General features: G+C 34.7%; 1 protein-coding gene across 1 annotated transcript in view; it reads right to left on the bottom strand.

Moving 5' to 3' along the window:
* The window catches only part of STAG1 (stromal antigen 1), a 207,274-nt gene that overhangs the window by 50,207 nt on the left and 133,560 nt on the right, over positions 1-23,507 (bottom strand). The window contains exons 6-11 of the mRNA XM_032226009.1: positions 17,887-17,963; positions 11,367-11,571; positions 9,738-9,889; positions 5,760-5,833; positions 4,762-4,885; positions 3,525-3,623 (exon numbers count right to left, since the gene is read on the bottom strand). Of these exons, the coding sequence (XP_032081900.1) occupies positions 3,525-3,623; positions 4,762-4,885; positions 5,760-5,833; positions 9,738-9,889; positions 11,367-11,571; positions 17,887-17,963 (731 nt within the window). The remainder of the gene's footprint in view (positions 1-3,524; positions 3,624-4,761; positions 4,886-5,759; positions 5,834-9,737; positions 9,890-11,366; positions 11,572-17,886; positions 17,964-23,507) is intronic.

Here is a 23,507-nt window from a genome sequence, read left to right as displayed (position 1 = left end):
TACTTCTTCCAAAACAATGCATGAAATATTCCTATATAATGTATTATATGAAATAATGCTAAAAAAAACCTTATATATGGCAGAAGAAATAAAAACATAAGAGGTGATGTCCACATAACCAAAGATGTATCTTACTCGGTATTCAGTACGAGATTATTCAAAAATAAATATCTTACCATATATCCTACAAACTTTCTGTGTAGATTTTACATAATGATGTTAGCAAATGGTGAAGAATTCCTTGTCCAATAATCACATGGAATATATTTTCTCTATACAAATATATTTCACAAATAGCCAGGTCCCAGTTTTTAAGTTGGTCTTTTAATTTTAATGATTATATTATATTACATTACATTATATTTTAATTTGCAATGTATTATGCTTTAGCTCAAAGCCTGAAAGAATGCTTAAGGGCTATTGTATGTATGTACCTGGCTGACATGTGGGCACCTCCCTAAATAAACTTTATCGATTCTTGGTTTTACATAATTGCCACTCAATTCCAGGAAAATAAATATATAAATTGGTTCCATCAATGCACCAATGTATGCTACAAAACACCTTTATTGTATGATGTCAATGTCTACTTAACTCAAAAATGTATTTTTCTAGATTTCAGATCCCTACTTTTTATTATGTTGATTTTTTAATTAATTCTTATATATATTGCTGTTGTCACTATATTGATTGTCCCTCTCAGCTGGAGATGTAAGGTATACATGGTAGTACTAATATTATAATATTATATCATTATATAAAAAAACAAGGTTTTAAAAGATAACATATACATTATAAATCTAATATTAAAAATTTTCTAATAAAAATAAAGTGAGAAGTTAAGATTGCTCTATATAAATTTAGAATATAATCCACATTAATAAAAAGTTAATTAGAATTTATTTGTCATTTAACTGAATGTAAAAACAGATAACAAGGGTTTTGTAGTTATTAGGCTCCCCCTTAAAATTGGACATTACACAGATTTCCTTGCCAAATATATAAACAAGATCTCTTTGAGCTAAACAGTTTTATATATAGTGAAAGAGAAATTTAAACTAACATAGTTCTTTAAAAGTAATGAGCTGCTTTTCTGAACAAGATAGCCATTTGTTTTATGTCACAGTACTATAGATATAAATAGATATAAAAAGGTTAGCACTGAAGTGCAATCTAATTTGGAACATAACTAATGAACCAACCAAGCACTTTTGGGAAGCAAGAAAAATGTTTGTTCCCATAATTCAAGGTAACAATTTCACCCAAATGATTATTTTTTAGAATCTGCCACCTGAAGCTTATCCATCTTACCTGACTCAATACTAAGCTGTTTTTATTTCAAATGAAATTACACACACCACATTAAAGAACTGGTAATCTAAACTATTCATGGTTATAAGACATATAATAACCAATATTTCCTCTTTAGAATTAATACAAAAAAGCATTATCAAGGTAGCATAAGTAAATATAGGTATATTCTGTATGTATACATTTATATTCGAATAAGCATGTGGCATATTAGCTACAAAAAAGGACTATACTTTTATTAGGGTATCATAAGTTTACAAAATTTTCTACAAGCTTTCAAGTTGCCAAGATTTTTTAAAATAAGGCAATATAATTTTTAAAAAAGTCAGAAAAATGTAAGTAAATGTCTATGGAGATTCTCAGTCATCCAGATCATGGTTGTCCCAAAAGTGCTTCCCAAAAACAGGAAACTGTTTTTTCTTTGAAGACAGATGCTTCTATTCCCTAGCATTCAGTTGAGCTGAAGAAGTTTCTTGGATGAGAAGCGAAATGTCTTCAAAGAAAAACCAGAAAGCCTAGTTGCCTCTTGAAAAAAGCATGTTTGGGGAAAATGTAAGTAGGGTTTAAGCCACATCTGAAACCAATTATAGTGTGGAATGTGCCTATAGTAATGCTAATTTTAGCCCTACTGTGGAAACATTAGGTTGTACCAGGACTCTTCCAAAACTTACTAAAATGAAACTTTTCTCTATGGAATAATGGTTTCACATACTCCGTACAAGTATCAGTTTATGAATTCATACATTTTTATGGTCCTGAATCATTATAGAGGACAGAAATTCATAAGTTGATAGAAAACAAATACAAATGCTTACATAGGATCCATAAAATTACTTATGAAGAGGCTCCTGTCTCCACAATTTCAAATAAAAGAATCTGCCCAATTTCAAATAAGGGGTTGATTTAGTAGCTCAATGCAAATGAACCCTTTTGCAGATGGCTGACTCATTTAAATGTTGTTACAGTGTGGGAACTACTCATAGAAGAGTATGGTGTGGGTAATGAATACATTTAAAACTGTGGTCTAACCTGAAAAATGGAGAAAACATAGAAATCCTCATCTATATACTAAAGGAACAGGAGAAATATTGGCATGACAGAAGCTGGAGATTTTCCCAGTCCAATCCCACTGTCTAAACTAACTTATTCTCCCAATAAAGAGACTTGTTCTTATTGGATGAAATGAAAAGCACCCGGGTATTCCCGATCATTATATAGTGGGAAGTACACACACAAATGGGTGGGATAGCGAATCTATGGCACATGTGCCACATGTGGCACACGGAGCCATTTGTGAGGGCACGCGAGGTGTTGCCCTGTCAGCTGGCCAGCGCACATGTGTGGCTTTATAGGAGCCTGGGGAGGGCGAAAAGAGGCGCCCTGCCCCCCCCCCCCTGAGGTTTCAGGAGCTTCCTTGAAACTTCTGGAGTGCAAAACGGCCCTATGGGCCAACCGGAAGTTTCGGAACAGACTTCCAGTTTGCTCGTAGGGTCGGTTTAAGCCCTCCGGAGGCTTCAGGGAAGCCTCCTGAAGGTCCCTAAAATCTCCGTAGGGCCTCCGGGGGGGATGTTTTTGTCCTCCCCAGGCGCCTATAATGTCTCTGGAACCTGGGGAGGGCGAAAAAAGCATGCAAAAAATGGGGGGAGCGCCTCTCATGCACGCATGCGCACTGGGGGCACACACATTGCATTATGGGTGTGGTACACGCACGCACGACCCCCTGCGCTCCCCCCTTATGGCACGCGAACCAAAAAAGGCTCGCCATCACTGGCATATAGGTTAAACATAAATAGGATTAATCAATAAATTATCATCTAAACAGGTGATTTTTTGATAGTACAGATAGTGATTAAGGAATCGCAATTCCATGAAGGATGCATATTCAGCATCCAATGATTCAGTGAAAAGTCAATCTCTGCCCATCTGGTTGGGTCATTTAAATTATATGCCTAGCTGCCATTCAGTCATCAAGAGAAAAGAAACTGTTATAGAATGTTACAATTCAATTTTGAGAATGAGGTAACGAAAACTATGCTAAAATTATAGGTGAAAAGATGAAGTATTTGCAGCATAGCACATAATGCCATGTATTTGTCAAAAAATATCAGTTACGTTTTAAAAGATTTACTGCCATTAAATGTTTCTTTCAACAACCAGAATTATCACTTATGTATTACGTTAACTTCTTAGCATTCTATAACTCTTACCCTTACCTTAAATCTATTTGTAAATAGCTCCAATTTGGGGAACAATTCTCTGTTGGTATACAAACTCTGCAAAGCTTTCAGACATTTCAACCTCACTTCACCTTGCTAAATTTAAAAAATAAAATAAAATTTACTTTATATAATAAAATACAGAAGAAAAGCATGTATCAGCATTTTAATAAATCATTTTCAGCAATATTTTGTAACACAAAATTATCTTTTATATTTATTAGTTATCTTTTTATTAAATATTTGGAATGATTTGCAACAGTAGAACACAACAAGCCTTTACAGTGACAGTATGTGTGTAAAAATAACAACATCACCAATAACAATTTTGGCTAGGATTCAGAAAAGGTTTTCTTTCTACTACACTGGCTTTCAATTTTTTACATTTTAGTATAAACAAGTAAACCTTTGAACAAAATTTTCTTTGCATACTTCTGTCAGCTGCTAAAGTCATAATTTTAAAACTACAAGGCTAAGTAATAGAGATAAAAAGGCAGCAATATTACTTTCCAAATAGCTGATTTGATACAGTATGATAAGCTACTTATTTTGGATGAATAGAAATAAAGTTGCCTTTCTGATTTTGCATTTAAAAAGGACACAAAATCTTCAATGAGACCCCACCTCCAAAAAAAGAAGATCTGAGTCCTCTAGAAAAAGTGATTTGACACACACAGATAGTACTGCCCAAATTGTCTGCTGATAAAGATTTAGGACTATAATTGGACTATAAATAACCTCAGCAGGAAGCAACATCATTAGGTTTTCAGATCAGTACTATAATCTAAAAGAAAAATATAATTTAAGTTCTTTTAAAAAGTATTACACCTTTTATAGAGAACAAATTATTAAAAAAATACAAATTTTAGTTACACTGGCAATTATATATATTTTTGTTTCTTTTTATCAAGGACTGTTGTAGCCGCTAACTACGGACAGGAATAATCTAGTTCCTTTTAATGTAACAACACTACTATTTTAAATTGGATGAATAGATATACACGAAATGCATTACTTCAGATGTATGAAGATATGTTTCCATATATTGAATAAGGGGGGGGGGGGGAGCAGATGGAAGAATTAGCAGCAGACATAGGCTTATCGATAATGGTTATATATAAATGAATCAAAAATGGATTTGATAGACTATATCTTGTTGAAAAAGTGTGAGAAAGCAATATTCTCTTTCACATTAAAAATGAAAATAGCATATTTACAGCAATGCAGCACTTACTCTGTCATGAAGTGTCCAACCAACATATTTTAAATAACTATCATTCAGGAAGGCATCACTGTACATTTTCATCCACACTCCAATTTCTTCAATACAAACAGCTCTAATCTCAGCAATAGCATCACTATAAAAAAAATGATGAAAATGTATTGTTTAATTTTGTGCATAGCATTACAGTAATGTGATGCTTATTTTTTGTTAGCATTTTTATCCTTTAAATGATCCTGGCATTTGTCCTTTATTGTTTCTAATGCTAATCAGCAAGGATGGTTTGAAATCAGTTATTTCACAATGTGATTTAAAGCATACAAGAATGAAGAATTTACAGTTCTATAAAGTACTTGAAGTAGAATGCACAGCAGGCAATACTTAAATCCCATGTAGTGGTGGGTTCCGGATCCTGTTTCAACCAGTACGGTGCAACGGGGCGGGGTGCCCACCACATGCATGCGCGCAGCACACGCATGCATACCCACTGTCCGCGAAGCTCCAGCTGCTCAGCGGAGCGTCGCACAGGCGCCGTACGCTCCATGTGCGTGCAAAAATGCACTGATCGGCTCATATAGCAGCAAGGAGAGCGGGTGGGTGGGCGGGCCCTCCGGAGCACCGTAACCGAATGGTACCTGGTGCTCCCAGCAGGCATCGGGATGCCCATACAGCATATCCTGCTGTTGCAGGAGTTGTATACATAATATTCCCTGCTCAAACTTTTTCCACAATAGTAACTGGGAGGGGGGACACACACAAGGGTTAAGAGGAAATGATTGGCCCAAAGCCATCATGATGTTTCCATGACAATGGGTGGATTTGAACCTGGGCCTCCCTGACTGTAATCCAACAATTTAAAAATACATAGTTTAAACAATTTTACCATACAGAGGCTCATAATATGTCAGTTTCTGGAGTTTTCATTCCATCTATTTGATACATTTTAAGCAGAACAGTGGAAAATATTATTTTTGATTGCTAAAAAGGATTCACAATGTCTTTTTACTCACCGATATCTATGGACAAATATTCCCTTGAAAATGGAATTCATCATATTTTCAATTTCATCCTGATTTTCTTGCAACTGAAATACAATTAGATATGCTTACTTTAATTCTTTTATTTAAACACATAAATAAATTATTGCCCTGGGGCACATCAACACAGGTAATAATATTTTTTCATAATCAAGACTTACTATAAACGTGAAATACTTATTATTATTCATCACCTAAATATCATGGCTACAGTAGATTAAATTCATTTTAAAAATAGCTAATCTCAAAAAGAAGAGTGAGTAAAGGAAAAAGGAGAAAAGTTATGCAGAGAGAGAGAGAGAAAAAGAAACAAAAAAAAGAAATATTTTAAAAACTTCCAATTTTCATCGTAAGTACAAACTTGATAATTCATCACTCTATTATAAAGTATATATTTTTCCTGTGACCTATATTTTATCCATATCCAAGTCATTTCATTTCATTCATTTCATTTATTAAATTTAGAGGCCGCCCAATCCCGGAGGACTCTGGGCGGCTTACAACGAAAGAAGAAAAAAAGAAAAGCAAAATAAGTAAAAAAAATAGTTTAAAATTCACAACACACATACGTTCTAATCGGGGCTGGACCTTAACACTAAGGTCAACAGCCCCAGGCCTGCCAGAACAGCCAGGTTTTAATGCCTTTCCTGAAGGCCATAAGAGTGGGTAAGGTCCCGACCTCTGGGGGTAGCTGATTCCACAGGGTCGGAGCAGCCACAGAGAAGGCTCTCCTCTGGGGAGAGGAGTCCGGCTGACGGTATCCGAAGGAGGCCCACCCTGTGGGATCTTATCGGCCGTTGGGAGGTGTATGGCAGTAGGCGGTCTCGCAGATAGGCTGGTCCTAAGCCATGTATGGTTTTAAAGGTAATAACCAACACCTTGAATTGCATCCGGAGACCAATTGGAAGCCAGTGCAGCTCTCAGAGGACAAGTATAATATGGGTGTATCTCGGTACACCCAATATCGCTGGCGTGGCTGCATTCTGGACTAGCTGTAGTCTCCGAACGTTTTTCAAGGGTAGCCCCATGTAGAGCGCATTGCAATAATCAAGCCTTGAGGTGACAAGGGCCTGAGTGACCGTCTGGAGTGCCCCCCTGTCCAAGTAGGGCCGTAATTGGTGTACCAGGCGAACCTGGGCAAAGGGCCCCCTGGTCACAGCCAACAGATGGTGTTCAAGTATCAGCTGCGGATCCAGGAGGACCCCCAAATTGCGAGCCCTCTCTGAGGGGTGTAAATTTTTCACCCCCCAGGATCAAGGATGGACTGTCTGAACTGTCACTCGGGGGCAACTCCAAAGCCACTCGGTCTTGTCGGGATTGAGTACCAATTTGTTCATCCCCATCCAGATCCTGACAGCTTCCAGGCATCGGCACATCACGTCCGCCGCTACACTGAGCTGAGTATCATCTGAATATTGATGGTACTTTATCCCGTGCCATCGTATGATCTCACCCAGCGGCTTCATGTAGATGTTGAATAGGAGGGGGTACAGGACCGAACCCTGCAGCACCCCACATTTGAGGGGCCTGGAGGTCGACCTCTGTCCCCCCACCAACACCGACTGGTCTATAAATCATCATGCCCAGCTCTGAATTATATATGGTATTTTGGCTACTTACATCTTTTTTTCTGTCTGCATCCATCACTTGCCCTCCTCCCCACCCCTCCCAGTAAAAAATAATCAGTGAACCAAATCAATAATTTTGAAATAAGGACCTCTATAGCTTATTTAGAAAACAATTTTAAATATTCAAATAAATTTTAAGATTCAAAAAAATATAAAACTTCCAAAAAATTATTAATTAAATATTATTTTAAAGAAATTGTAAGTATACTTTACTACAAAAAGATAAACAGCTTTAGTTTAATCTATCAAAATTGGAAAAAGTTAATATGCATTATTTTGTATATGGCATTTATAATATTGCCACACTAAAAGTCAAGTGTTATCTGAAATATTAATAGCATTTTATTTTATGGCTATTGAACTTGCCTTCTATTGAATTTGTGAAATGAAATTTTTTAGATGATAGATACAATGCTTTTTCTGGTAAATTTTCAGATTAAAGATTATATTTTCCATTTCATAACTTTATTTATTCCAAATTACAAAAAAATAATATTTCTTCCATATATGACAGAAAACACTCCATTTTCATGGAAACCAAACGTGTGTGTGTGTGTTTGCGTGTGTCCTTTTCAGTAGAACTCCCAGTGGGGACAGTGAAATTCAACAAAAAAAATCACCAATGCCAACTTGCTCTTCTTTCAATTTTTGTCTTTAGAAACTAAAGACAATAATGGGTAGAGTTAAATAACTGATTAATAATTGAGACAATATCTCAAAACAGAAAAAGAGATACTTAGATCCTACCCAAATACATCATTATACAATAGGTCACTTGATTGATAAGCAGTTACCTATGTCCTAGATAACTTGATATAATATTTAATTTAATTTAAGAAATGCATTAAGGGACTATTTCCACTACATCTTGCATTCTACAAGCTCACTCAAATTAATCTATTTGACACAATCTTGCATTCCATCAATCATACTGTGTAGCATTTGAAAGGTTAGCTTACGTGTTATAAACATATGATTGTTTGATTTTTCTCTCTCTTCGCAATAATGCCTGCATCTTGGAGACTGCCAGGACAAGACCCTGCAGTTGGACCTCATGGATTTGACAAATCCATAATTGATTTGTCATTTCCTCCTAGGACTCAGAGAAATTTCTTTCCCGGGGCCTCCCTACTGGCTTTGTGCTTAAGGCAGAACTAGAACTCATGGTCCCCAAGTTTCTAGCCTTATTCCTGAAATACTACAGCATACTGACTATCATCATGTGGGTAGGAACCTGGTAATGGATGTGATATGTATTTGAAATGAAATGATTTCTTAACAATTTCACTGTGCCTGTCTGCCTTATCAAATCAACCCAAAGCATTGGGATAGCAATATTTGGGGGAATATTCCAATGCTAAAGTCTAGCATAGTTGTGTGAATTATTTACATAAGGAACCAGCCAAAATATAATTCAAAATGACTTGAACTAAGGTAATCAATAACACTCTCCAATATACCTGCATCCTCCTCCCCTCTTGCCTGATCTATGCACACATATTTCTGTACTGCTCATGTAAAATATTTAATGTAAATTGATGAAGGATAATATAACCCCGACAGACTATGATTAATTAATATCTTATCCTTAAAGACCTGGCTGTTCTCCTAGGCCTTGAGATTGAGTGGATAGAACCCTTTGTTAGATATATTGGTCACATGCTGCATATGTTTTGATGTTGCTATTTAGTTTCCTTGCTGCACTTTTTATTTATCTTATTGTATGCACGTTTTTATATTGCTCACTGTCCAGGGATGGTTTGGAATTAGGCAATGCCCAAGTCCAATTAAATACATAAATTTCTCCCTCAATTAGCCACAATGAAAGAAAAAATATAAAGCAATGTTCACTGTAATTATGCCGATCTTGAATAAACAAAATCTTGAATAAACGAGATTTTATTTTAAAATGGTAACACTGAACTTTATAGAGTGTTTACCTATCTGAAGTGCTATGTCAATATGTAAAATCTTGAAAATCTAAATTATTAATATATTATAACTTAACGAACTACATATCATGCAGCTTTATACCATTTAATTACAAGGATTATTTTAATTCTTATTCACTACAAAAAGGCTGTGGTATTTTTGTTAAATATTAACCAATATGGAATGATACAAGAATCATTTATTTTAATTGTGCTTGAAAACTGATTGAATTTCATTTATATTAAAGGGACAGTTTATATGCAAAAATCAACTGCAGTTTCATAGTTTTGGGCCTGCTGGTCTGAACTGTAAAGATACCGTGAATTGTATCTTTTCTGAATTGCTTTTTAAAGATGAAAAACTGACAGTCACTCTGAACAGTCATTTATACCTCTTTCCTTTTTTGAAGAAGCAGCTCCAGTCTTTCATTAGCTCTTTTACCAATCATTTTGTTCCTTTCAGCTTCATACTGTCTTTGTGTATTATCCTGATGAATACTCAGGTTTAAGGCAACATTCACAAGAGCAGTCATAAGCTTCATAGCTAGGAAAAATACAAACAAAAATCAGTTCTTCTTTTCCATGCTCAAATGCATTTTTGAAACAATTAATTATTTGCTTAACACTAACTAGAAGCTGAAGATTCTGATCTATTTGTGTTGAGGTAAAATATGGATATTACTTTCAGAATCTATAATTATGCATTACTCATAACAGTATATCAATGAACTTAAAATCAAGAGAAAACCTCTTGGCAAATCCTATGTATAATATTAGAAGCATTTCAGTTTTCCACAGATCCATTATGGAAATCAGAGATGGCTTATTATTGTCTGCGAAGTAGTTCGGTATGTAATCCTGAAAGCTTACATCTAATAGTTCTGACGGCAAAAAAATCTACAGAATTTTCTAATATGGATCCCATTAAAATGTAGTCATTAGTAACAAATAGTAAAGATAGCAGTACTATTCAGGATTCATCAGAAACCATGCAGGGCTTTAGTTTACGCAAATCCTAATTGCATCTACACAATCTGCATATCTGCTTTATCCTAGGTTTTGACAGAGAACTATACTCAAATTCAAGGAAATGTGAGTACTGTACAACATTCTAAAGCCTCTGATTGCCATGCAGGGATGAGAGAAAGAAAGGGATGGGGCTGCATGTACAACTTTCTTCTCTATTCTGCCTAACTAAATATGGTTATTGTTATTTTACATTCTGATCATCAGTAATTCTTTTTCAAAATCAATCTAACCATTAATTTCAATGGATATTACAAAGATTAGGAAAACTTATTTTTCACAGAGCAATTATTTCATTTCTAAAAACAAGTGAAGGGGGCAGGAAGAAATATATTTCTTTGAATGCAATGGACCAAATTTTCATTTGGACTGCCTCACAAAGTAAAAGACTTCATTCAAACTACTTTAATTTAAAATTTAATTAAATCCACATTACTTTACATTTTACATTAATTTCATGAGATCCAATCCAATTTGCAGAGTGTTGCCATTTGTAGTAATTTATACAATCTGCATTATACAAAAATATATTTTCATATTCAATAGACATTAAGAAATTATAGACAAACCATCTCCCCAAATGGTACACCAGTAACAGACTAGTCCTCTACCAAATAAAAAAAATATGTTTATATATTAAAAAGTTTCCTGTGTTTATTTGTACAATTTCATATCAATAAATGTAATACAGGACATATTTAAAGAGAGGTATTATGTTTTATGCCTTCATAATTCTTTTGTAGGAAGATGGATTAAAAATAAATTATATGAAAAAAAAATTCATCTTATTTTCCCCAAAACCAGTTGATCCAAGCATTAGTGCAAGTGTACTGTTTCAAACCAAAACAATTATAAATTATTTCTGTACAATTCACATATGAAAATATATATCAATATTCTCTGAATAAATTGTTCCAAATATAATATCAATAAAAACATAGATTTATCATAATGTAATGATTATTTTGTATGCTTTGTCTTTAAAATATACCTACCAGCAAGTGTACTAGTATGTCTGAAAGCTCGAACCTGCGAATCTGACAAACCAGTCAGCAATGAGATCACTGTGTCCATCATATATTCATCATAGATGATGCTATATTGACATTGTCGTATTAGTACTCCTATGAATTCACAAAAATTTGATCGGAATTTCTTCCACTGTGGCCCAGGCATTGTAAGTGGATAATCGCCACTGTCCTGCAAGAAGAAATAGATCATATAAAAGAGGAGGTGGAGTTGCACTATATATAAGAAATAACTACATCTCTATAGAAATAGAGCACAACAATGATAAGAACTATCTTGAATGCATTTGGGTCAATATTAAACGTTGGCGGGGGGGGGGGATGACATTGCTATAGATCTATACTATAGGCCACCCAACCAAGCAGAGGAAATAGATGAACTTTTTGCTAGTCAGCTAACTAAGATATGTAGGAAGCACACAACAATAGTAATGGGGGACTTTAACTACCCTGACACCAACTGGGAAACAAATTCTGCACCAAGTGGAAGATCCAACAGGTTCCTAACATACCTAGTGGACAACTTTGTTTCCCCAAAAGTAGAGAAGGGAACAAGGGGATCAGCCATATTAGGCTTAATTCTCACTAACAGAGAGGAAATGATATAAGGTGTCGAAGCCACAGGAACCCTGGGGGCAAGTGACCATGCAATATTGGAATTCAACATTATACAAACACAAGTAGTAGAACAAAGATAAACTAGAATCTTGGACTTTAAGAGAGCTAATTTCAATAAACTTAGAGAGAGCAAGGGAAAACAACTGAAGAAGCTTGGGAAATTTTGAAAAATGAGATTACAAAAGCTCAGTCTAGCACAATACCAATGAAGAAGAAAAATAACAGCTCCCAAAAGAAACCAGCATGGCTGCGTAAAGAACTCTCTGACAAATTGAAAGACAAAAAAGTTAAGTATAAAAAGTGGAAAGAGAGGGACATAACTAAGGCAGAATATCAGCAAAAAGTCTGAGCCTGTAAAGATGAAGTAAGGAAAGCTAAAGCTCACAATGAAGAAAGGCTTGCCACAGAAGTAAAAAATAACAAAAAAGCTTCTTCCAACATGTTAAAAACAAGAAAATGGTTAAGGAAACAATTGATCCATTGCTGGGAGAAAATGGCAAGAAGGTGACAAGCAACAGGGAGAAAGCAGAACTATTTAACTCATTTTTTGCATCTGTCTTTACACAATGGGATAAAACAGTCCAACCTTTCAAAAACAGCACCACAAAAATCAGATTAGGAACACAAATTGAAATAGGGAAGAAAATGGTAAGTGAGCACCTGTCTACCCTAGACAAGTTCAAATCACCAGGACCGTACAGATTACACCCCAGTGTTCTGAAGGAACTGGCAGATGAGATCTCAAAACCACTGGACTATATCTTTCAGAGATCCTGGAGCAGCGGAGAACTGCCAGAGGACTGGAAAAGAGCTGAAGTAGTTCCCATCTTCAAAAAAGGGGGGAAAAATAGATCCAGGACACTATAGACCTATCAGCCTGACCTCAATACCAGGAAAGATTCTGGAAAAGATAATCAAGCAACAAATTAGTGAACACCTAGAAGTTAACAAAGTAATAGCCAAAAGCCAACATGGGTTTGTCAAAAACAGATCATGCCAGACTAATCTTATTGCATTCTTTGACAAAGTGACAAAATTAGTGAACCAGAGGAATGCCGTCAATATAGTTTACTTGGACTTCAGTAAGGCATTTGATAAGGTAGACCATAACCTACTACTAGATAAAGTAGAAGGATGTGGGTTAGACAGCATCACCACCAGATGGATTCGTAACTGGCTGACCAACCGCACTCAATGTGTAGTCCTCAATGAAACTGCATCTACATAGAGGGAAGTATGCAGTAGAGTACCCCAAGGCTCTGTTTTAGGCCCAGTACTCTTCAACATCTTCATCGATGATTTGGATGAGGGAATAAATGAGGAACTCATCAAATTTGCAGATGACACCAAGCTGGAAGGAATAGCCAACACTCCAGTAGACAGGCTTAAGATACAGAAGGATCTTGACAAACTTGAACATTGGGCACTATCTAATAAAATTAAATTCAGTGAAGAGAGTAAGGTTCTACATTTAGGCAAGAAAAACAAAATGTACAGGTACAGTATAGGTAGTACCTTGCTCAATAGTAGTAATTGTGAGAGGGATCTTGGAGTCCTAGTGGAAAACCATTTAAATATGAGCCAGCAGTGTGCAGCAGCTGCCAAAAAAGCCAACACATTTCTAGGCTGCATAAAGAGGGATAGAATCAAGATCACGTGAACTGTTAATACCACTTTATAATGCCTTGGTAAGGCCACACTTGGAATACTGCATTCAGTTTTGGTCGCCACGATGTAGAAAAGGTGTGGAGACTCTATAAAGAGTGCAGAGAAGAGCAACAAAGTGACTAGGGGACTGGAGACTAAAACATATGAAGAATGGTTGCAGGAACTCTGTATGTCTAGTTTAATGAAAAGAAGGACTAGGGGAGACATGATAGCAGTGTTCCAATATCTCAGGGGTTGCCACAAAGAAGAGGGAATCAAACTATTCTCCAAGGCACCTGAGGGTAGAACAAGAAGCAATGGGTGGAAACTAATCAAGGAGAGAAGCAACTTAGAACTGAGGAGAAATTTCCTGATAGTTAGAACAATTAATCAGTGGAACAGCTTGCCTCCAGAAATTGTGAATGCCCCAACACTGGAAGTCTTTAAGAAGATGTTGGATTGCTATTTATCTGAAAAGGTATAGGGTTTCCTGCCTAGGCAGGGTGTTGGACTAGAAGACCTCCAAGGTCCCTTCCAACTCTGCTATTGTATTATATTGTATTGTATTATAAGACCAAGCACATACTATCGTAAAAAAATATATGTTCAAGGTTCTTTTCTAATTACAATATGAAGTTTTAGTGCAGCTTAAATTTTATCTGAATGATCAAAAATGGTAATTTCAAACAAAGCTACATTGTGCTGATAATCAGGAAAATAAAAGTGATGAACGCAAGGCTTATGTTTTAAAACACAGAGACAAATAGAGAGATGTGGAAATGAAACCACCTCTGGTGGTCTGTGTCCAGAACATAACCTGCTTCTCTGGATATGAAATTTGTATTTCAGGTAGAAGTATTCCAGTATGGGAAAAACAGATAATGGCACTGCAATCAGCAACACCATAGGAAACAGAGAAAGGAAGGCAGTGGAAAGATTTGGGAAGGACAAGTGAGCTAACTGGATATGTTATGTTTGACTTCAAGAGTGGAATTGTCAAAGAGTTAAGGAAACATTGATGTCACACCATCCCCGCCCTTGAATTCAAGTGTGGCATATCCAACCAGTCTATCTGCCCTTCCTCCGATGTTCCCAGCAATGCTGGAATATTCTGCACTTGAATTGAAGGATAATGATACCATAAATTCTTTAAAAATATATTAATTATATAAATAACTCAATTAAGCTAAAACAGTTAATAGACAGAAAAGAATAAAGACACCAGGATGACTTTTGAGCATGCAGGTACACATGTCAAGGGAAGAAAAAAGAGAGATCATCAAACTTATCATTCATGCTCTGAATGACCTTTGCAGGTGTGTGTGCGCGGGTATTGGAATAGCTAGCTAGCTAAAGCTTATAGCAACCAAAATTTTGGAGGTTTTGATCTGGCTAAATTGCAACCTGAATTACAATTCTCTTCAAGCACAAAACAAAAATATTCTACTTTATTGAGATCTCTTATATGAAGAGACAAGATAGAAATAGTATTCCCAATTCAATTTTATTGCATTTCATTTTCATATCTAATCTTAGTTTCACTGTTTGTTTTTATAATTTTCAAGAGCTCAGTTATTGTATAGTTTAAGTGTCAGGTAAAACACATGACATGCCTCTATATTTTAGTTGGCTACATTACCACAATACACTCTATATGGAGGTACCTATTCAGGTCATAGAATTTCAATTAGCTGGAAAGCAGTAGGCCAGTTAGTAGCTCACATTTGTTACTTATAAAGCCACACATAGTTCAATAAAAAGGTTATTGTAGGACCTTTTACATAACTGAAATAGATCCAACTGATTTATGTCTTGGAAAAATATGTGGGCAATTCAAATTAATTTCACAAGAAAAAAATAGCAAAGTTCAAGAGAAGAAAAACAGTAGGATAGTTGACCAGAGAAATGCTTTGAAATTTACCAGAATCTGGCAGGGAACAATCAAGGTTAGGATTTAAAGAGATGGGTAAAAACAGTAAATGGTTAGATTTGTTTAGAAGAACAACACTGGACTGATACTAGGACTTCAGAGCTGAGCATTAAAGAAGTGCTTTGGAGCATGCCCTAGCACTTGTGTAGTAGTTGTCTATATGTCTTTAAATAAAATATGACTTCCTTTGATCATATGTGAACTATGGAAAACAGCTGCCATAATCCTAAGAAAAGACATGATGATGATGTTATCCATTCAGTCGTGTCCAACTCTTGGGAAATTCTATGGGCCAGGTTTCTCCATATTTTCCGATCTTGCACTACTTCTTTGAGTTGTTCTATGCTTTGGCTGGTATCAGCTTTGATGATGGGAAAAGACATAGCTGTTTTAAATATTTGCAAAGAGGTGCTATGTAATGTGCTTTGAAGCACCAATTTGCACTCAAACTGGAAGCAAAATACTGCCTAAACAGATAGGAGAAAATCATAAGAAAATGGAAAATCAGATGCAACATTATTATCAGGATGACAAGAGTAAGATTCACAGTGTTTCACAAAGAAAGAGAGAAAATTTACCCTATAGTTAGAAATATTGTCAAGGAAGAAAAAAGTTTGATGATTAGCTGAATATTCTGAATCGCGAAGGAAAAAAAGACAAAAAATTCATGTCTGATTAAATAGTTGACAATGACAAATAAGCAATAATCTGTGGTAAAGACAATAAACAAGGAGAGCGATCTGTGATGTTTGTTTTGGACTTGTGAGTTTCAGACAACTCTGAAATTTTCAAGCAAATTTATCAGAGAAGCACTTGAACGTAAGACACTGCCTGAGTGAGAGGTAGAATTGAATATATCAGCATTTATTTTAAAAAAAATGGTTACCCAGGAATAATCACTCTGGATGTGGGTACCTTTCAAATATTTCAGAAATATGATATTAATGCTGAAACAACAATAATAACATATATTCATAAATAAAATCAATATTTCATCAACCCAAAGAAAAAATCATCAACACAGATAAAGGAGTAACAGTAGATGACCAGATAAAACAGGCACCAATAGAAAAGAATTATTTTCAGTAGAATATTGAAAGAAGATTGATAACTGATAGGAATAAACTGCATCCAAATAGTTCCAGTAAGATGCCAAATTGGGATCTACCAAACAGCCTATTATGGGTATACCTCCTACAATGCTTAACTTGTTCTTTTTCCCAATGGATAGTTGGCCCACCATGTGCTTTTAGCCCTCTTCACCACTGGCATATGTCATCTGACAGATCACTTTTGTAATAAAATCCTTGCTAGAACAAAACTTGCCCACTTCTGTAATAGAACAAGAAGATAGTATTTGATGTGTTATCCTACAAAAATATAGACTTTAGTCTAGAGGATATAGATAGTATCTCAATGGGTTGTTTTAAAAACAATTTTTAAAACAGTGGCAGGGGCTTCTTTAAGATAAGACAAGATAAGCAAATTTGATGAGTGGTGGCAGTGTTATAGAAATGTCACAGATTGCCTCTATCAAAACAAAATATAGGGACCTTCATGGAAGCTATGTATGTTTACTGAAAAATAAATAAGCTAACTATATAGAAATTAATGAGATTATACTAAATCTTACACATTACAATATTAAAATTATTTTCAAAATACTTGAATTAATTTGTGTTCACAATTTTCAGTTTATTATATAAGAAAATATTGCAAGTATAATACAATAAATACATACGAAATACAAAGCTTGAAATTTTAATTACAGAACCCATTGATATATTCTTTAATTGCTGTCAGAATAGAATAGAATAATAACGTTATTGTCACTGAATGTACACTGATCAGCATAAATTAAAATGAAATTTCGTTGCATACAGTTCTCAAAAGTCTTTATTTCTACAAAAGAATGCTTGAATTTCCTTTCCCACTCCTAAATTTTGGTCCTCTTTTAATATTCTACAACAAAGTATTTGTATTGTGGGGTGCAATACAAGGTTAGGATAGAGTGAAACTAGTTTAATTTCAAGCAATTTCAAAAAACCTACTGAAATTTAAGTTTAAATATTTGTCACTGAAATCAGTCTGATTTAAAGTTCTGTGCCATTCAATATACAATTGCTCACTTCTTTTTAAGAGTTCCTTTTTCTTTTCTTTTTTACTTATAAAGATGTATAATTATGTTTTTATACAATATACCTCCTTATATAATGTAATCACACAATAACATTCTCTGTGTCCAATTTTAGTGAAGCTTAAAACATAATTTGTGTATGTCCAGTACTATACCTCATCAAATTCTTCAGTCATTTTCCTGATAATTTCTGCATTTTGCATGTTTCTAAACATTTCAATCCGCACAGTTCCTGAAATAAAGTAAATATAAACATATTTTATAATATTTAAATATATCTTTATTTTGAATACACACAAACGTGTTAAAGAACATAATGGCAAATAAGTAAACATATAGGATTTTCTTTCTCTATTTATATTTAGCAGTTGATTATAAAATTTGATGTTATTGCTCTGTTTTTCTAGAACAGATTAATAGCTCCTGACCAAAGAGCAGATGGTAGCTATGGCCAGGAAGCCTTTGTAAATCTTCTTTTGTGGGCCAATTGCTTAATAACAGTGCTCTTGAAAACTACCTGCAAACTTTATTTGATCCAGAATGTAGCAATGTGGATATGACAAGAATTGCTTAAGTAAAAACACTTTTGTTACTGAGTGCCCATCTTAATTACATAACTCTTGTGGTTAAAATGGATAAAAATAAAAACATGATAAAAAGTATAAAAATAAGACTAAAAGTACCATATTTTTCAGAGTATAAGACACACCTTTTTCTCTCAAAAAAGAGGCTGAAAATATACCAGATGAAATTAGAACAATGTTGGAAGGTAAAATAACGATGATTGAGCTAACAGAAGCACTTAAAAAACAAAATAACGGAAAGGCCCTGGGACCGGATGGATTACCAGTGGAATTCTACAAAACATTTGAAGAATCCTTGTCTCTCCCACTCTTAGAAGTTATGAATGAAGTGATGTCTGAGAGTAGAACACCTAAATCATGGTCAGAAGCATACATTGCATTGCTACCCAAAGAGCAGACTGATTTAACACAAACCAAGAACTATAGAGCAATTTCCTTATTAAATTCAGATTATAAGTTATTTGCATCTATTTTGGCAGAGAGACCTAAAAAATACTTAAATAGTTTTATCCAGTCTGATCAAAATGGTTTTTTACCAAAGAGAAAAATTAAAGACAATATGAGAATGATTTTGGATACTTTGGAGTATTATGAAGCCCATCCCGAAAAACAAATGGCTTTGATGTTTCTTGATGCACAGAAGGCTTTCGATAATGTGAATTGGCAATTTATGTTCTTACAATTGGAACAGATGAATTTTGGTAAAAAATTTATTCAAACTATACAAATGGTATATCATAAACAAAGAGCAAAGATAATGGTAAATGGAGAACTGACAGCTTCTATTGAAATAAAGAGAGGTACGAGACAAGGCTGCCCACTATCACCGTTACTTTTTGTCTTAACATTAGAAGTTGTAAACAGAAAGATAAGTGAAGAAGAAGAAATAAAAGGAACGAAAATTAAAAAAGAAGAATACAAGCTACAAGCATTTGCAGATGATTTGGTTTTTATTCTTGAGGACCCATTAGAGACAGCATCCAAATTGTTAGAAAGAATAGAGGAGTATGGAAAAGTAGCATGCTTGAAAATAAATAAAGATAAAACAAAGATTTTGACAAAGAAATACCATTAAGACAAAAGTGTTGGCGGAAGTCTTGCAGATTCAAGTCACAAACAAGGTTAAATATTTGGGGATATACCTATCAGCTAGATGCAGCACTCTTAAGGAGGACAATTATATTAGACTGAAGCAGCAAATTGCGACTGACTTGATGAAATGGGAAAACCTACAACTATCAATGATAGGAAGAATCTCTACAATTAAAATGAACATCTTACCCAGAATCTTATACCTGTTCCAGACAATCCCAATCAGATTGGGCAAGGACTTTTTTGAAGATCTAAACAAAATAGTTTTGAAGTTTATCTGGCAGGGGAAAAAAGCAAGAATAAAACTCAAATTGCTACAAGATGTTAGAACAAGAGGAGGATTGGCTTACCTGACTGGGAGCTATATTACCAAGCAACAAACTTGATGTGGATTAAGGAGTGGATAACACTAAAAAACTAGATTATTGAATGTAGAGAGTCATGATTTACTGTTGGGATGGCATGCTTTTTTATGGTATAAGGGAACTAAAGCACATGGTTATTTTAGAAGACATTATATAAGGGAGGCTTGTAAATTGGGAGAAGGTTAAAAGGTTAACCTACTTAAAACTCCAGTCTGGATATCAACCATTGAAGCATTTTTATATCCAATAATATATAAAAAGGAACAAACAGATATGTTGAAATATTGAATGCAGAGGGTGAATTCAAATTTATGCAAGAGTTGAAACAAGAAGGAATAGAAATGAATTGGCATTCATATGTGCAGATACACTCTAGATATAATGAAGATAGGAAATCAGAAGGTCTTTACAACAAAATGACTGAGCTAGACAAAATTTTAACAGGTGCTGATGAAAAAGTAATTAAAAACTATATGGATATCTATTAGAGGTTAAACTACAAGAGGAACAAGTCAAAGAAACTATGATAGCTTGGGGAAAAAATTTTGGACATGGGATTGAGTTAGAGAAATGGCAGAAATTGTGGTCTCAAAATTATAAAATGACAATGTCAACTGCATATAAAGAAAATTTGTAAAAGATGTTTTACAGGTGGCATCTACCCCCAATGAGAATTGCAAGAATGTCCAAGAATAAGTCAGAAAAGTGTTGGAAATGTCATTAGACACCGGGCTCATACTACCATATTTGTGGACTTGCACTGAAGCCAAAAGATACTGGACTAAAATTCACATGTGGTTGGAGAAAATGATACATAAACACATAGACTTTAAACCAGAGATTTTTTTTATTGGGAATCATATCAGAAACTTACAATAAAGACTTGAAATATCTGATTGTAAACGCTTTAACAGCAGCTAGAATTGTATATGCAAAAAACTGGAAAAATTAGACAATACCAAAACAGAAGGAAGTTATTCGAAAAATAATGGAGTGTGCTTAAATGAGTAAATTGACATTTGAAATTAGAGAACAAGAAGGAATAACATTTGTACTTGAATGTATGATGTACAAGGACAGCAATGAACATAAGCATACTTGATGGATGATTGGTGAGACTATGCATAATCGAAATTAGTGATGTATAAACATAAACAGTTGGAAAATTCTTTCACACTGTAAAAATAACTAGAATGAGATAGGTGATTATATAAAGGTATATTGTTATTAGATAATTAAGGATGAAAGGGAATTAGGTTTGCTGAAAAGGAAGGAATATTAATTGTAACTGAATAATCATGTACAATGAAAGTGAGGTACTTAGTTATATTTGATGGAAATTTTGTGATCATGTATGTAATTGAAAATATGGATGCACAAACGCTTGTAACCAAACAGCATGCTGTATGTAATGGAGGAGAGTTTTATATGTTATGTGTTGTTGGTCTTTTATGTTTAAAAATAAAATAAAAAAATTTTTTTTAAAAAAAAGCTGAAAATGTCACACACTGACTACAGCATTTTTGGCTTCCTGAAACTTCACCCCCTTTGCAAAAATGGCTGTGCGTAGCCTTTAGGAGGCTTCCATAGTGCTCCTGGGGGCTGGGAAGGGCAGAAATGAGCAAAAAACAGGCTGTTTTTTGCCCCCCCCCCAGGGCCCAGGAACACTTTATAAGCCTCCTAAAGGCTATGCATGCCTTTTTTTTTTTGACGAAAAAATGGGCTGTTTTTGGGAGGTCTATCTACTGTATTTCTCTCTCTCTCCCTCTATCTACCTACCTACTTACTCACTCTCTCTCCCTACCTATTTACTGTATTTTTTCTCTCTCTCTATTTCTCTCTCTCTATCTCTCTACCTACCTACCTACTTTTTTAAAAAAATTGCCTCTTCAAAATCTTGGTGCATCTTATACTCTGAAAAATACGGTATGTTAATGATAAGTACAAAAAAGGAATTTTAGTGCAATGATGAAATGAAAGACACTGTGGATGGAAAAAATGTGTAAAATGTATAAAAATGAATGTGATATGAGTATGTAGGATAACTACAAAATATAGGAATGAAATTATTCATTGTTTATAAGGACTATTCATTATAATGTAAGAACTTTCTTATTGAATATTGATAACTCTGGTATGCAGAGGATTCTGTGTTTTTGACTAAGAATGAATTGTAGAGAATTTTTGTGTGCCTTGTACAACAGTGATGTGGATTGAATATATATGCACTGCAAAAAGGAGTGGTTCTTTTCCATTTTATTTTCTATATCAAATATGATGGCAAATTATGGGAAATTAGAGCAAGTAGACAAATATATGTTGCTGGTACAATGTTTACCAATGATAGGAAAATGAACGAATATTAAGATGTGAAAATACTGGCAGAAAGATGGTAAATCTGTTCTATTTGTTATGAGAAGCAAAAATAACTGCATGTGATTCCAGCCAAATCTGTCTTAGTGATGTGAAAGATAAAAATGTCAGGAGAAACAAAAATGCAGTGAGAATAAATTGCTTAATAAATATTTAATAATAAAATCAAAGCTATAGTTAGGAATAAATGGTACTACAAGTCATCCTCGACTTATTTGTTTAGTGACTGCTTGAAGTTACCCCGGCACTAGAAAAAGTGACTTAAGACTGCTTTTACACTTATGATCATTATAGCATCCTCCAAGTTTATGACAGTTGCAGTGTCCTAGTCATGTGATCACCTTTTTCAACCTTTTGACAAGCAAAGTCAACGAGGAAATCGGAGTCACTTAACAACCATATTACTAACTTAACAACTGCAGTGATTCACTTAGCAACTGTGCCAAGAAAGGGTGTAAAATGGGGCAAAACTCACTTAACTCTCTTGCAGAGCAGTAAAGATTTTGTAAATAAATGTAGAAAACAAACTAAAGCTTGGGAAAACCAAAAGTTGGGGTTAACCTTTTTTTTGTCTATATCAGCAGGGAGGTAAAAGATGAAAAGTGATATGGTTTAACCGCTAACAGAAATAGGATAATCCAGGTAGGATTGAAATGGCTGATTAAAGGAGACAGTACTAAGTGTCAAAAATTCTGCAACAAATTATAAAAAAAAGTTTTGTGAACAAAATTTCTAATTTATGAAAGATTAATCATGCCAGATTAACCTCAATGTTTTTATGGAATGACCAATTTAGTTGACCATGAAAATGTAAGAGACATAACATATCCTGTTTTCAGTACAAGGGTTCGACAGTTTTCATGAAAGTTTAGTAGGCTGGATCATACTACCATTAGATGGACGCAGAGCTGCCTGAACAATTATACCACCAAATGACTGTCCATCAATGGTTCTTCAGCATCCAATGGGAAACAAAGAATTCATAGTTCCATTTTAGGCAATATGCTGTTAAACATATTTTTACATAATCTGGGTGAGCGGTAATAAAATAGGATTATATAATTTGCAGATGACACAGTGGTAGTGGAATAGCAGACACCTAAAAGAACAGATGACACAACCTTTAGGTACCAGGATAAGATGGTCATGGCATTGTTTAATTTGCAAATTGTAGAGATTTACAACTGGATATCAACAGCATGATTCACCCAGGAAACAAAAGTGTTTATCCCATAGACTCATGTAGATGTTAAAGAGGAAAGGAGAAAGCACGAAACTCCTTAGCACCCTACCTAGTAGTAGAGGCTGAGGGCGGGACCTCTCCTACCTAATCATGTTTGACTGGAATCGACCCTGAGGGAA

The sequence above is a fragment of the Thamnophis elegans genome, chromosome 10, assembly GCF_009769535.1.
Source record: "Thamnophis elegans isolate rThaEle1 chromosome 10, rThaEle1.pri, whole genome shotgun sequence".
Classification (NCBI taxonomy): Eukaryota; Metazoa; Chordata; class Lepidosauria; order Squamata; family Colubridae; genus Thamnophis; species Thamnophis elegans.
This window is presented reverse-complemented; position numbering and strand designations above follow the sequence as displayed.